At 35.9% G+C, this 14662-nt stretch overlaps 1 protein-coding gene across 1 annotated transcript; it reads right to left on the bottom strand.

The window, feature by feature from the left end:
• Positions 1-1854: 1854 nt before the first annotated feature.
• Positions 1855-5821, bottom strand: LOC112174619 (O-fucosyltransferase 20). The gene is made up of 6 exons (XM_024312425.2): positions 4729-5821; positions 4288-4456; positions 3633-3722; positions 3139-3422; positions 2766-3024; positions 1855-2531 (listed from the first exon to the last, which is right to left on the bottom strand). Exons 1-6 carry the CDS (start codon positions 5421-5423, stop codon positions 2295-2297), a joined length of 1734 nt encoding a protein of 577 aa, XP_024168193.1. The 5' UTR covers positions 5424-5821; the 3' UTR covers positions 1855-2294.
• Positions 5822-14662: the final 8841 nt, after the last annotated feature.

The raw sequence follows: 14662 nt of genomic DNA, 5'->3' as shown, positions 1-14662 counted from the left end.
CCATACATATAGAAGCTCTGAATACGTTGCAAACAACCGGCCTACAACGCCATCTTCTGCCTCCAAACCCTAGTACATAAAGTCTTAAAATTCCCAAGTCCTCCAAGAGCAAAAACCGTGCACATCATCATCCATCTTCCATCAAGCTTAGCCTGACCCATCCTGAAGGAATGCTTGCGTCCAATGCTGCCTAAAAGTGAATTCGTGGCTCTCATATTCTCTCTTTTACGGTTTTTATCATCTTGTAATCTAGTACTCATGTTTTTATTTGTTGAATTTAAGACGATATGTGGCTAGTTACTTTTTGTTAGGGGCGAGGTTTGAAGCCCCAATTATGTAGAACATATGTTTGTTTTAATTTAGTTTCTTGATCTTTGGTGTGAATTGGTTGTCTAATTCTGATTGATTGAAAACTTTTGCATGTGTTTGTTTTATGGTGGCCAACATAGGATTTATGCATGTAATTGGAGCTAGGTTTATAAAATAATTCACCTAATCATCTTGTTTTCTAATCCACAAGTATGCAAGGCTTTGGACAAAAGCTGATGTTTTAAACAACTAGAAGAGCATGCTAGGTAGGCATTCCACACTAGACTGTAATTCTATAACCAATCGTTTCCATGAGATCTTAATGCTTCAAATGTGTTGACACTATATGTGTTGTTGATAAATAGAATTCATACCTTGATTGCATGTTTCATAGGCTTAGTTATTGTGCATTCACGTAGCTAAGTACTTAGGGAAACAATAATAAGGGACATGATCTGCTCCGACTTGTTTCTTGGTTGGTTTCTGTTCACACCTTAGTAATTGAAACTAGGTTAACTTAACATTGTTCGAAAGTAATTGGTGGTGCATTCCCCAGTCTCTAACATCTTCTCCATATTATCTTCCAACTCTAAAATTGATTTTGCTTTCTTATTTTTCCTTTTATTTTCATAGAAACTTAAAACCCCAAATCTATTTCAACTTAGGATTGCAACACACCCTTCTATCCCGTCTTGTCCTGCCATCTTTTTTTCCATCTTCGACGTTTTTCTTTTTCTTAGTTTTGTTATTTGTTTTATGCTTTAGTTAGTTTAAATTAGTTTTTATTTTTATTTTATGTGATTAATTTGTTACCCTCAATCTTTGGCATCGAACGATCCTTGCTTACTCTATATTGCTAATGACTACATCTTGCAGGATTAAGTTGAACGCTTGATTTTAGCGTATCATCATGCGTTAGTGGATCCATTGCATCACTCTCAAGACAACGTACGTAAGGAAGTACTTCCCACTTGCTACGGATTTGACCGAGCTGACTAATTTCGCTGATTGGTTCCCCCTTATCTAGATACACCTGAAAAGGATTTCTCCTCGAAGAGATCCAACCTTCTAAGAGTTCCCCAAATAGACTGAGCCGTCTATTGCTCAGTCTATTTGGGCCCGCGCGTCTTCTGATTGGAACATCATCAGGAAGGGATTTCACCTTGCCTCATTTCAACCTGCATTGAGGGGATTTTACCTCACCTAAATCCACATTGAGAGGATTTCACCTCATCTAAACCCACCTTGAAGGGATTTCACCTCACCTACATCCACCTTGAGAAAATTTCGCCTCAAGGAATCTCCCAAAAAGATTGAGCTGCTTTTGGCCTAGTTCTTAATTAAGAACCCATTATGTCCTATTCCCAAATTTTACACCCCAAAATTTTGCAACCCTCATTGATTGAAAAATTTCTTTGTTTTGGTATTTCCTGTATGCAGAAATGAAGAACATTATAAGGACATGACAGATTCCAGGCAATTGTTGTGCATGCAGAACGGCAGAATATGTCATTTCTATCATCATGTGAGCTAGGGAGACGGATCTATATAGTATCACTTTAGATTATGCTTATTTACTTACATGCATGTTCTATAATACACCGATGTAGTAGTACAATGAATTAACGAAACCAATATGGTATATAAATATATCCTAAAAGAATTCTTCCTAAAACGAATCAAAGAATTTAGGGGGCCGCCTTCTTCACCTGCTGCCTTTTCATCACAGAACCATAGACTATTGCCTTAAAAGGCAGACGACTTGTTGCTTTGCTTGAATGTGTCTCAAAGGAAGGAATATGGAAAAATAAGTGCGAAAACTCACAAAATGAGTGGAGTCCGCGATTGTTCTCAAGAAATGGCTATCCATAGAACCATCACTGCCCTGAAGAATATTCCACTTTCCAAAGGCTCCAATTCAAGGATTTGAAAGCAATTTTAGTATGCAGCAGTCCATTGCTATACTGGAAACATTCAGCATTGACTCACAAGTGGGGATGAGCATGAGAATCACTGCACATACACTCCGGGATGGGATACTTTGTAACATCTCTTCCAACTTTACTAATCCGAATGTCTGGCTGCCCTAAGGAATCACTGTGCAACTCCTTTATGATCCTATTAAACTCTACTTCTGGGAGCGAAGAGTCCAGAAAATAAGGAAGCATATGCCTTTTGTCTGGTGTTATATACTTCTTGTGACCAGCATAGGCACGTTGTCCCTGAAAAAGAATACAAATCACTTTTGGTCAAGGAATGCCCCATCAATGTAGGTTAGTAGGTAATTAGTTTTGAATCCTACAATGCATATAAGCTGTTGCATCCTCTGTTCACACAAATAAATGTTGCAAGTTATTCCACTTAGGAAATGCAACAAGTAAATATAGTGTTTTCATGGTCTTAGTAACACTTCTCTCACAAACATGCATATCTAAACCCATAATTAATTAGTATACCTGGAGTGCATGGCCCATATTTCCTCCATGAGATGGCATGAAGACATCACTGTTCTCAGAAACAATGTAATCAATGGCAGCCATGACAGAAGCTCTTTTTGCAAAAGGTTCTAGCTCACCAGGCAATGCAAGATCTTCCTTATTGTAAAAATGGGAAAACTCCCGGGTTAATGGTAGCAAGGCTTCTCTTCCACCCAATGGCTCCCCTCCAGCCCAATATATTCTTGCATCTTTAGGAGCTCCTAGAGCTTTTAGCAACCTAAAACACAAAATTTGCCCTGTTAGACAACTGTGATGCATAGAAAAACATTATTGGCAAACTGCTCTCAAGTTTCTAAAAGCAGATGCATATATAAGACTAGAACTTTCTTACCTAGTCACTTCCACGGCGTTCAAGGGGCAGAGACCAGCAAGTTTTCTTTCATGGTAAGTCATGTTTGATCTTGCAGTTAGGAGCTCAGGCCGTTGTATCCTTTCGCTGTTTACTATCTCATCGTATTCATGACTCAGACCAGGAAGGCAACCAGTCCTCACCCATACATCCTTCTCCATTCTTAGATGAAGGGCAAGGTAGGGTCCCTTGCTACGCATCCTCTCCGCAAGCTTGTTACCAATTCCCAAAATCGGAGGAGCAAACCTCAATGCATGAAAAGCAACCTGAAATCAAGCTAAGGAGATGTTAGAATCAGCCATCTCAAGAACCTCATCTCATCTCAGTAATTAGACATAGTGATTCGGGATTGCTATACAAAAATAAAGGCTTTGTGAATATGGTAGAAATCTAGTCAATAATTTTCAATCATACAACGGACAAAGAAGAAACAGAGTGAGTCGTGTAGGGGGAAATTAACTTGTTCAGTATAATACCTTGCAACGAAGCTTCTGAAGATCAGAAGGAAGATCCTTAGAAAGCCTTGAATCCAAGCCTCTAAGAAGCAAGACTCCTTCTCTTTTAATCTGTGGAGATAAAAAAAGAAAAGATGATGTTATAGATACAGGCCAAAGGAAAAATACTCTTAAAAACAAAAACAAAAAAGCAAAATGGCAATCATAATACTCTAGTTTTTTTTTTCTAGTTTAAAGGCAGCACATACTGTTTATCTATCCAGAACATCCATCTTTAACTACTACAATTAGATGGTAAGCTTTAGTTATTGACTTGAAATGGATGGCTCTTCATATTTGTACGATCACTGATCACCACATGCTTGAGCATAATTCTAACAAGTTATAACAATTTCCATCCCATTGCAGCAACACTAGTAAACCAAAAGGAAGACAACAGCAGTTGCTTGAAAGTTGATACTTTTTCAGGAGAGCACCCCACACCAAACTCATTTGTGCGTCACAAGGCCCACAAATAAGTTCAACTCCACAATAACAAAATGTGTGGCAGTATCTACAGCAAACTAACAGCTGCCTAAGCATATTTACTCTATTTGATAATTCCCTATTAACATCTTCTGAAAAACAAGAGGAGGAGGATTGGTTCAAAGCAAACAAAGACAGTAATGATTCTTACCCGCTTGAGATAGCGTGACCGGATCCAACTAGGAGAAACATGAAGAGGAGTCCGTTTCTCCTCCACTGGCCTTGTCATTATATGTGTTGATGGCAGTGAAGAAACTATACGGACATCATTAGCAAGAACTTTCTTGAAGTGCTCCATATCAAATATATCAGAAAATTCACTGCATCCATCACAAATCAACAAACACAGGAAACAACTTTCAGGTACAACATCAGAATAGCCTAACCATATAGGAAGCTATTCAAGAAAGGGAAGGAAAAACGAGTATGGATGGAAAGAATATGATTCAATCAATTTGGGGATTAAAGTGATTGAACGGAGTTCATATAAGCTATAAATAGGAAATTCGTAAGTTGCACATGGATAATGACACATCGAGGGAAAACACAAACTGATTAAATGTGATCTGTTTGAGTAAGAAACATGATGTACCTTTCATCTCCCCAGATGACATTGACTTGCAAAATGGGAACGACCAAAGCTGCCCCAAGAATCCTAGCAATAACCACAGCATCAACAATCTGGTTCCTTTGTTGGTTCAGCCCTCCAGCAACCACAACCATTAGGTATTTAGTCCTGTCCTTCACTGTCACTACACTCGCCTTCTGATAGTCCCGGGTGAAATCCAAGCATGGTCTATACCCCAAACCATCTGGTTGCTTCCAGAAGTCACTTATTGCCTTGTCACTGTTTGATTCTGATTTGGGCTCCTCCTCCTTCTCCTTTAGAATCAAGGGAAGCGAATGGCTGAAACTGTCAAAGACCTCAGCTTTCTGACCATTTTCGTTTGAGGCAATACTCATGTGTGATTTCAAATACCCATTTGAGGAGACTAAGGCGTGGAACTGGCTTGTAGCGCATGGGTAAGGAGAATAAGGGATCAGAGTGTTTAAATTAAATCCCAACTTGAGCATACCAAGAATTCCAAAGAGCAAGAGGAAGAAAACCCAGAAACTTGGGCTCCGGTACTTGGTCAGCAAGCTCAAGTACCTTGCTTTGCTCCTTGAACATGATTTCTTGGGTGAGGTAAGGAGGGATTGAAGGGAAGATGCAGACAAAGAATTGATTATCTGAGAAGGGACTGAAATGTAAGAGACCTTGTTCTTGTTGCTTTTTGACTTGGCCATTGGTGGACAGAGAGAGAGAGGGAGAGAGGGAGAGAGGCTCTGTTTCCTCTTCTTCTTCTTGTTTAGATGATTTTCTCTATTTATGAGCTTCCTTTACTTTACTAGCAGCATTGAAGTATTTGACCATTCAGAGAGAGTGGAATATAGAAAATGGGGCAATGGGTTAATAGGAAACAGGCGGCGGGAACATGAAACTCTGATAGGCTGTGTACGCGTTTACGCTTATTTATGAAAATTGAAAAGAAAGAGAGGAAAGCTAGCGCTGTGTGGATTTGAACAAGTGGGTTAAGGAGGTTTCTGGCTTATTCTCTTATGCTTTGCTTATTTATATATCAAAGCTAATTAAGCTAAGTGGGATGAAGATGATAACTATATAATCCTGTCCTCCTCCTACTCCTCCTAACTTTTTTAGTTTATTTTTTTGCAATTGAAGGAATCTAGCAATTATATATGAGTTTAGTAAGTTGGTTCCTGATGATAAGCCCGTATGACTAATAGTGGGTTGGTTCAAACTCCCTCCTCATACCAAAGCCAATGATTCATATAATAGAATGTCATGTCTGTGCATTGCATGGCAAAACCAATAGCTGCCAGCTAATTAATAACATTATTGATTAATGTTTGATTTATGTGTGTTACAAATTCATGGTTTTTTTCTCTAACCAATGAATTAAGCCTTGATAACAGTATGGGAAACCTAATTACCGTGTTACAGGCGGCACAGTAGAAATTAATTAACTGCACATTGTAATAGGCCGCGGGTGGCGTAGTGGTTGGGTGATAAAAACAGAGCTTTGAATTATTGATTTTTTTTTTTTTTTGAAAATTTTTTGAATTATTGATTGACTGGGTATGTCGTGCAACTTACATCTCGTCGTGTTCCAAGGGATTCCAGCTGTGATTGTGACTAAATAAACTGATCATTCATACAAATTAGCTTTTTTTTTTCCTTTTTCTCTTTCCTTTTCTTCTGTGGTCACATCATAGAAATTAGCTAGCTAAATAATATTAGTGCCTCTTTCCTCCAATTGTTTGATGTTTAATTCATCACCCTCATGCCGAGAGTGTATATTTTTGAAGAATAAAACATTGGTATAAGTTAAAAGAAAAAATTATTTATGATGTCAATTTATAATCACACTTTCTGATTATTAAATTATTTGATAGTTTAAAATGAGACTAGCTGAATTAGCAGCATATAAATTTTTCATTCGAGAAAAAGAAAAAGAGAAATTATCGTTGTATAGATGTTTGCAAGGAAATTGGATTGGATTGACTAGAATTGAAAATAGGTATGTAGGAAACCAAACAAAGCATGAGCATGTGAGTCTGCCGCCATTTTCTTTCTCCCAACTCGAAACAGCCTGGAGTTTAATCTTTAGGGCTTCATACCCGACTCTCGAAGCAGCAAACAGCCTAACATTATTAGCTTTTTCTGGTTTTATTCCTTCAATGATCTGCAAATGCCAGCTGGAACCCACACAGAATGTCCACGCTGGCATCATCGACAACGTGGCAGATAGTGACTTCTCAACCCCATGCCACATGAGCTTTCTCCTTGCCTTTTCTCTTCGGTTTCGGATATAGGAACCCCTCCCCCCAATTCATCCTACTCTATTTTGATCAGCATCTTCATCGTGCAACCCATTTTATTGATAGCCAAGTTTAAACATCTTGACATCTTGCCATGCCATGACAAGTCACATAACTTCTGTTAGAGCAAGTTCACCCGTTGGGTGAAAATGTCAAGGTTATTGGGTCACTGAGTCAAGACATTGTTCACTATTACTGGACATGCGTTTCCATCTGTTATGTTTCTTGACCGGTCAGTTACTGTTCATTGAAATTTTTTCTTAATTTGTTTATTGTAAAATTGAAATATATTTGATGTAAATAGATGGTATAATGGACATTTATGGATAATTGATGTAGAACGGATGACAACAAGGATCGAAGAGTAGTTTGATTGTGTCAAGGGAAAAATTCGATTTGCTCCAAATTTGGCATTCGGTGTCAGAATTATGATTGCAATAGTTTTTCGGAAAGGGAACGAAGCTAGGAACATAACTCGTAACTTTGCCACGATGTGTGGGCTTTTCGGACCTTTCCACTCCAATTTGCGGCATAGTGGTGCTTCACACCCTTCCATAGATCAGTTTTTTTTCGATCTTTACCCAATGCCGGATTTTGTCCCACATATTTCCAAGACTTGCACAATTGAATGTCTTCCTCATTCGTCCATCTCGTTCCGGATTCGGCATTTTCATCTACACTTTGATCTACCCTTTGTTCGGCCATATTGGATATAGGAAAAATTTTGGAATTTTTTACAATTTTTTTTGTTACCATTACATTTTTTTTTTTTTTTACATATGATAAAAAGAGGATCAAAAGGTTTCACTACTGCCCCCATGGTGACTCGATTGTTACCATTACATGTATATACACATAGCTTAATTAGAAACCGTTAGATATGCAGATTAATTGAAACTAACGGCCTAGATTAATTGACCGTTGGTTTCAAAAATCCAAACCACCCAACGGCTTTGTTCCACGTGGGTGGCTCCGTCTCCTTCATTATCACTACGCGACAAATAATGGGTGCAGCACGCGCTATGCCTTTTGCGGCACTAGGCGACAAGAAACTGGTTCCAACGCAAGGTCTTCATCGCGTCTCTTTCTCCACAACAGACGTTGACGTCAGCCACAATGGGTGCTGGGTCGAGCTGGCAGCCGACGAGCTTGGGTCAAGCTTTTTGTCACGGGCCTCGCCTATTTCTTAGCCTGGGTCACGAAAAACCTTGATTTGGCTGGTCAAGCTTAGGCTAGTGGAAGCTTTTTTTTGGCTCTTCATGGTCACCACCAAACCGCTGAACATGCTCTTAGGGTAAGCTTTTACAAGAAGTATCTGAGCGGTGGCACTCATCCTTTTGAGTTGTTGGTAACACATCTAGACCTTGCCTCGCCTTTTATTGGGTGCAGTCTACCTTGGGGTTTCTAATGTGCTCTCTTCTCTTTCATGCTCCCTCTTTTAGGGGATTCTTTTTCCTACTGATTTTTTACGTCTTTCAGGTTTGGGTTGGTTTCAATCTCTTAGGATTATGTTGTTGTTGTTGTTTTTTTTTCTCTCTTTTTTTTTTTTAAGAAAGTAAAATAAATTAGATATTAAAACTTTTGGAGCAACTTAGTTTGTAGTGTCAAACAACAAAGCTTTTGAAGCCTCCATTGGAATCCTATTGGTTCAAAAAGCATTTACAAGGTATTGTGGCCTAAGTTTGCTACTGCATCTGCTACAAAATTTGCTTCTCTCAAAACATGCTTGAAGGAGATCGACTGGAACTGAGTAGCAATTCTCTTTATGTCTTCAATGATTTTGATTAATCTCCAAGGTGGGGCTATTACTCCTTTGACTGCATCTATGACTAGTTTTGAATCACCTTGCACAAGTGAAGCTATTACGTAGGACAGTGGCTTCCGCAACTGGAACTGTTGTATTACCGACATGTCTAGCAGTTGCTATAAGAGGTCTTCCATAGGAGTCCTTGATCACACAACCTCCTGCAACGGGGTCCTTACGGACTGAAGTCACTGAACCATCAAAATTACTTTTAACATAGTCACTGCTAAGAGCATGCCATCTAATTAAGTTTGGTTGGGAGGATGAAAGCACATTATTAGTAACCACAATTTGGTTATCAGTGATTCTTGTTATTTGCAGCAGCAGCTGCAACAACAGAAACATGATTGGTGGTTGATTTTGAAAAATGGCATCGTTCCTAGCTTTCTAGATTTGCCAACATATAGTAATGATTTTTTCAAGGGTGCGGCTATTGCCACCCTACCATTTTCTTTGTTCACCCTACTTGCTCATTACACCCTACATTTTAATTTCAATTATTAAATTTACTTCTTTAACCTATTCTCTTTCCAAGAATATCCTTCTATGACATATCCAATTAAAAAATAAATACTTTTAACAAAAATCTCTCATTTAATTTATACTCATAAAAAAATTAAAATTTATTAAAGTTTCCTAATAAAATTATAATATGATTTACTCCCATTTTTTTTCTTTCAATTTCAATATTCTCTATTTCAATCTATGTAAAAAGATTAATAAATTTACAACTATGATCAGTGAAGAAGAAATTGATTTTTTTTACTTCGTGTTTTAAATTTTTTACTTTTGGTGTTCACCAAGAATATCCCAAATATTTTGATGAAGTTAAAGGCAATGGTTTTGTGAATTGAATAACGAATTAACGATGAGGAGACAACAAAAAGACAAAAAAATAGTAGTAAATTCAAATTTGGGTGGAGAAGATAAAGATTAATGTTATCCAATGAGAAATTAAGTAGTCTTTGTATTTAATTAATTACTTATATATTTATTTTTTTCTTACATATTTAGATTTTAGAAAATTAATGTACTTATTAGTCATTTTGCATTTAGGTAATATAGTCTTTCAATAATTCAAATATTTGTAGGGTGAACTAAGAAAATGATAGGGTGGCAATAGCCGCACCTTTTTTTCAAACAACTCACTCTGAAAAGGTTGAAGTAAGAAAAGCTCCTTAAATACTTTAAGGTCTTAGGATTATGTTGTTGTGGCAAGGAATTCTCGTGGTGTTGGCAATGGTGGTGGGTTCAATATTTCTATTTATTTATGTCTTCTCAATATAACCATATAATTGATACGTGGCTACCCATATTCGGTCCAGTGCAGGACTACAACTTCTGTTATTTACTTATTTTATATTAGACGATTATCTAAAATAAGCATGTTAAATAGTTGGAGAATAAAAATAGCCTTTTTTCATGACTTCAACAAAAATGGTCATTTTGTCACATGAAATATTTAAAATATCCTTTATAGATGAAACACTATGAAAGTTAACGAAAATTGCAAAACATTGCAATAGTTTATGAAAGACTACGAGATTAAAGACAAAAATTTATGTTGTGAAATCTCATTATGAATATGTTATGAAATCTCGCAATAAAGTTGTAAGTGAAATTTAGTATAGACAATTTTCATGGAAAAATGACTACCTTTTTTTTTTTTTTTCCTGTTACAAAAATGACAAAATGATATTTTTGTTGATGTTATAAAATGAGGTAATTTTTGTTCAAAGATGAAGAAAGTGTATTGGTTTTGATCGATTTTTTTTCATATTTGAGACTCCTTCATAAAAAACGTCTCCCATTCCCTAGAAGATTCATGTTCTTAGTGAAGGGAGAAGCTGAAAAGAAAAAATTGCAAATGACAATTTGAGGAATATAAGTGAACGAATCTCTTAATAATACACCACTGTTTACTGAAATAAAACACCACACCCGCTAAGTCCAAGTGAGATGTGAAGTGAGGTTAAAAATAATTTCACGGGTTGTATTCCACAATAATCTCTTAGTCATTACATTTTGCGATGCATTATTGCATATATGTACTTTGACTGCTTTCTTAATAACTACTCAACCCATTATTGCATATACCGATTCATGATCCATAATTGGGTGAACCACAATGGCGTAGAATGAGTTGATTTTGAAAGGAGCATAAATGTCAATAGATTGTGATTTGTGATAACTCCAGTAGCCCAGCAGCCAATCGTGTTTGGTTTCAAGAAGAACCTCAAAACATGTAATGATGAAACTTGTTAGTGAAGTGATTAACTAGGTTTGATCTTATATTGTGAAAGACAAGTAGTAAGAAACAAGAATAATTATTAGTATGGAGGATGGTCATCTATATCGACTTTTCTTTCAAACAAATAGGGGAGCACCTGATGGCTATGGATATTATTTTAACTGGAAATTGTGGGGGTGGGTGAGTAATGAAATAATGATTATTAGCGGACTAGTGCAGCAATAACATGAGCCATTAAATATTTGTGGGTGTCCTTCAGAATTGTTATTAATTCCATCAGCAATATACGGGCATAGCTTACAGGCTCCAGCTGTGCCTTTGTTCATGTCGTTTTCTCATTCCATATTAAACAAAACTCCTATCCATCTCTTTCAAACTTTCATACATACTTTGATGATCATCATCATGGCTGTTCTAAACCCCACACCCTAGCTTCCTAAGCTAAGCTACCACATTTTACATGCTTCAATCATACAACTCTTGCGTAATAAAAGTTATGATGTATCTCTAGGGCAACATGAGCAGTCATGACTCATGAGTACTCTCAACTCCATCTCAATTTTTAAAATATATGTATTAGAATTTAGATGACATATACCTAACGTACGTATACATACTGAATGACCAATTAAGTTTCAGAGAGGAAAAAACAGGAAAAATAAAAAAAATGTAACTCATCCATTATAAAGTCTGTAATATAATATTATAATATATAGATCGATGGACTACTTGTGAAGAACCCTAAGAACAACTAGGTCTTACTTGTGATGTCACGTACAATTGCATATCTATTACTGTTTTACTTGGTACATAGAGATTAGATATATGCTTTATTGGATATCAATCATCTTAATTACTAGTGTGTCAACGTAAAGTTGGTCTTGCAAACAAACAATTGAAGTTATCCATACATATTATGTATATGTATCCCAAGCTGAATTAACATGGGAATACAGCATACGTAAAATTAATTTAAAATTAGAACTAATAGTGTTAATATCTAATAAAATAATATGTATTACATATGAATATAAATATTCAGTCCATAAAACCAAAAAAAAAATCAAAAACGCATCAAGTAGTTTTGAAGACAAGACCACGTTGTTGCTTACTATGCTAGAACCCACTACACTAGACAGACCACATAGTAACTTGGCAAACTAAAGTCTATATGTACGTTAAATACATGCTTCAGCATTAAAAATAAATAAATACTCAATGGGTCATGGGATTCACTGGGCCCAACGTGACTCCGCCACTGCCGCCCACCCTTGGTTTTGGTAGTTGAGTCAAATATTCTTTACGCATACACGTTCAGCCACCCATGATTTGATGAACATGCTGCTAATATAATGGAATTTCACTACCTCAAGCTTATATATGAAAGTTAGCACCAAATACTACATGGCTGAAGAGTTCAGGGAACCAAAAACAAAAGCCTCTGTTAAAAACCAAAATGGAGTCGAAGGCAATCATTTATTTAAAATGAAGTTTACAAATGATGACTTACATTTAAGGACACGGTATATAGAAATCACTAATATAACAAACCTCATATGTTTATTTCAGTCATGATAGTAAAAATAAGGGATAAGAAACCAAAATATATAAAGGCAAAAAAGAAAAGAAAAGTGAACTCGAGACAGAAACTCAATAAGTGGTTTCATACATACATAAAAAAATTCAAATAAATTGGTTTGCCGAATTGGTTCAACATTTAAGTGTTTAGGAGGATATTATTCTATTTATTTTGGGGATTAATTTAATTTATTTGGTTTCTCACTTTGCAAAGCTTTAGATTTATTGCTAAGTTTAATTATTTATATCAATCATGAATCTTTTTTTCTTTGTTATTAATAGAGGATGGTGAATCGTTTCTATTATCAGATTCTTCATTTTTATAGTCTTGTATTTAAAATTAATAAAAAAAGCTTCACGGGCAATATATAAAAATAAATCGTTGTTTGATTCATACATTCATATGGTTGGTTAAACATGAGCATCAGAGCATCTATAGCTCTGACCCACTTTTAATTCATTAAAAAAACTCGGTCAACATTTTAGCATATTTCTGCACCTCACATGCCACATGATGTCAATTTTCTCATCTTTAATTAAGAACATTATAGAAAACTTAAAAGAATACCTTAATCTTCAGTGCCATTTAAAAGAAATAGTAAAGCATTACGCGGTTGTATCATAAAGCATGGGTATATACTATATAGCATCCACTATAGTCAATACATAAAACAAGTTTTCACCTTTACCAGATGACGTACAACTTCATATATAATTCGAAGGCAAGATGATGATGATTCATACATGCATATAACCAAAGTATATCTGTGAGTTGTTGGTAGTTTAAATGCAAGGATCATGATATTATTTAAGTCAAGCCAATACCATTCGATGTGCGAGCAATGCTTACTCATAAAATAATTTGGGGTTCACATCCAAAATCAATTGATAATAGATGGAGTGACTCAAATTCTTATAAACCCACAAGCAAGGTTCTATTTTTTCCACATGGAATGTATATATTCTCAACACATCCCCGCACGTGTGACAAATTTTCAAGTCATACATGTGAACATCTTTAGGTGATGTGGAGCCCGCGTGGCCGTGAGACATGCACATGTTAGATAATCCGCTTTGATATCATGATAAAGTGGATTTGGGGTTCATATCCATGCCAAAACCATTTGACAATGGATGCAGTGACCCAAATTCTTATAAACTCACATGCAATGTCACATTTTTCCCATATGGGATGTATATATTTGTATATTCTCAACACTTACTAGTTAAATCTATAGTTTTGGTCGTAGATTAAGAGACTGTATCTGCTTAACCTGTACAAATCTTTGTGTCTTCTTCTCATTGCAATCGAGTGGATGTAGATGACACTCCCATATAGAGTTTCATTCAAAACAAAAAAGATAAAAGATAAAAGATAAAAGATCCAAGATTGTTTATCTATGATATTTGGGTCGGCAATTAAATGTATATTAAGCTTTTCATCTCATTCAGAAGAAGAAAAATAATCTGAAACAGACTAAACTAAAACTCTTTGAGTAATTTAAACAACAACTATATAATTAATTGGTTTTCTTCAAAGTATACATACATATTTTTATTCAATTTCAATGAATTATTACCAATTTTAAAAATAGCGCATCCTAAAGCATGCGAGGCTTCATTAAAATGCCTTGGGGCTACCTTGAAAGACTTTTTTTATTATTATTATTTTTTTAATAGGAAGATCATAACAATTTCATATTTATTATAGCAAGAACTAACTCTTTATAGGATAAATGAAGCACGGGTGTGAGTTCATGTTAAATTTGGATGATTTATTATTTTTTTTATATTTTTTTATGAGAAACTCAAAATTACAAAGAGATCTAGGGCAACCAAAACTAAACTGATCCCAATTAAAAGCCGAAAGAGCAGCAGTTGGAAGCTGATTCAGCCAAACTTTCGAAGATGAGGAGCTGTGGCCTGGGGAGGTAATAGCATTCACAAGGAAATTAGCTTCCCGAAACACATGGGAAAAGGAAATGGTTGGAAAGATCTAGAAATGGTCAAGAT

The sequence above is a fragment of the Rosa chinensis genome, chromosome 1 (genome assembly GCF_002994745.2).
Source record: "Rosa chinensis cultivar Old Blush chromosome 1, RchiOBHm-V2, whole genome shotgun sequence".
In the NCBI taxonomy this organism is placed as follows: domain Eukaryota; kingdom Viridiplantae; phylum Streptophyta; class Magnoliopsida; order Rosales; family Rosaceae; genus Rosa; species Rosa chinensis.
The sequence above is the reverse complement of the archived record's forward strand: the minus strand, read 5'-3'. Positions and strand labels throughout refer to the sequence as shown.

Coding starts and splice junctions, on each gene's coding strand:
- LOC112174619 (XM_024312425.2), bottom strand. CDS start 5,423: ATGGCCAAGTCAAAAAGCAACAAGAACAAGGTCTCTTACATTTCAGTC. Junction 3,423..3,632: donor TTCAGAAGCTTCGTTGCAAG/GTATTATACTGA, acceptor GCTTGATTTCAG/GTTGCTTTTCATGCATTGAG. Junction 3,025..3,138: donor AACGCCGTGGAAGTGACTAG/GTAAGAAAGTTC, acceptor TTTGTGTTTTAG/GTTGCTAAAAGCTCTAGGAG.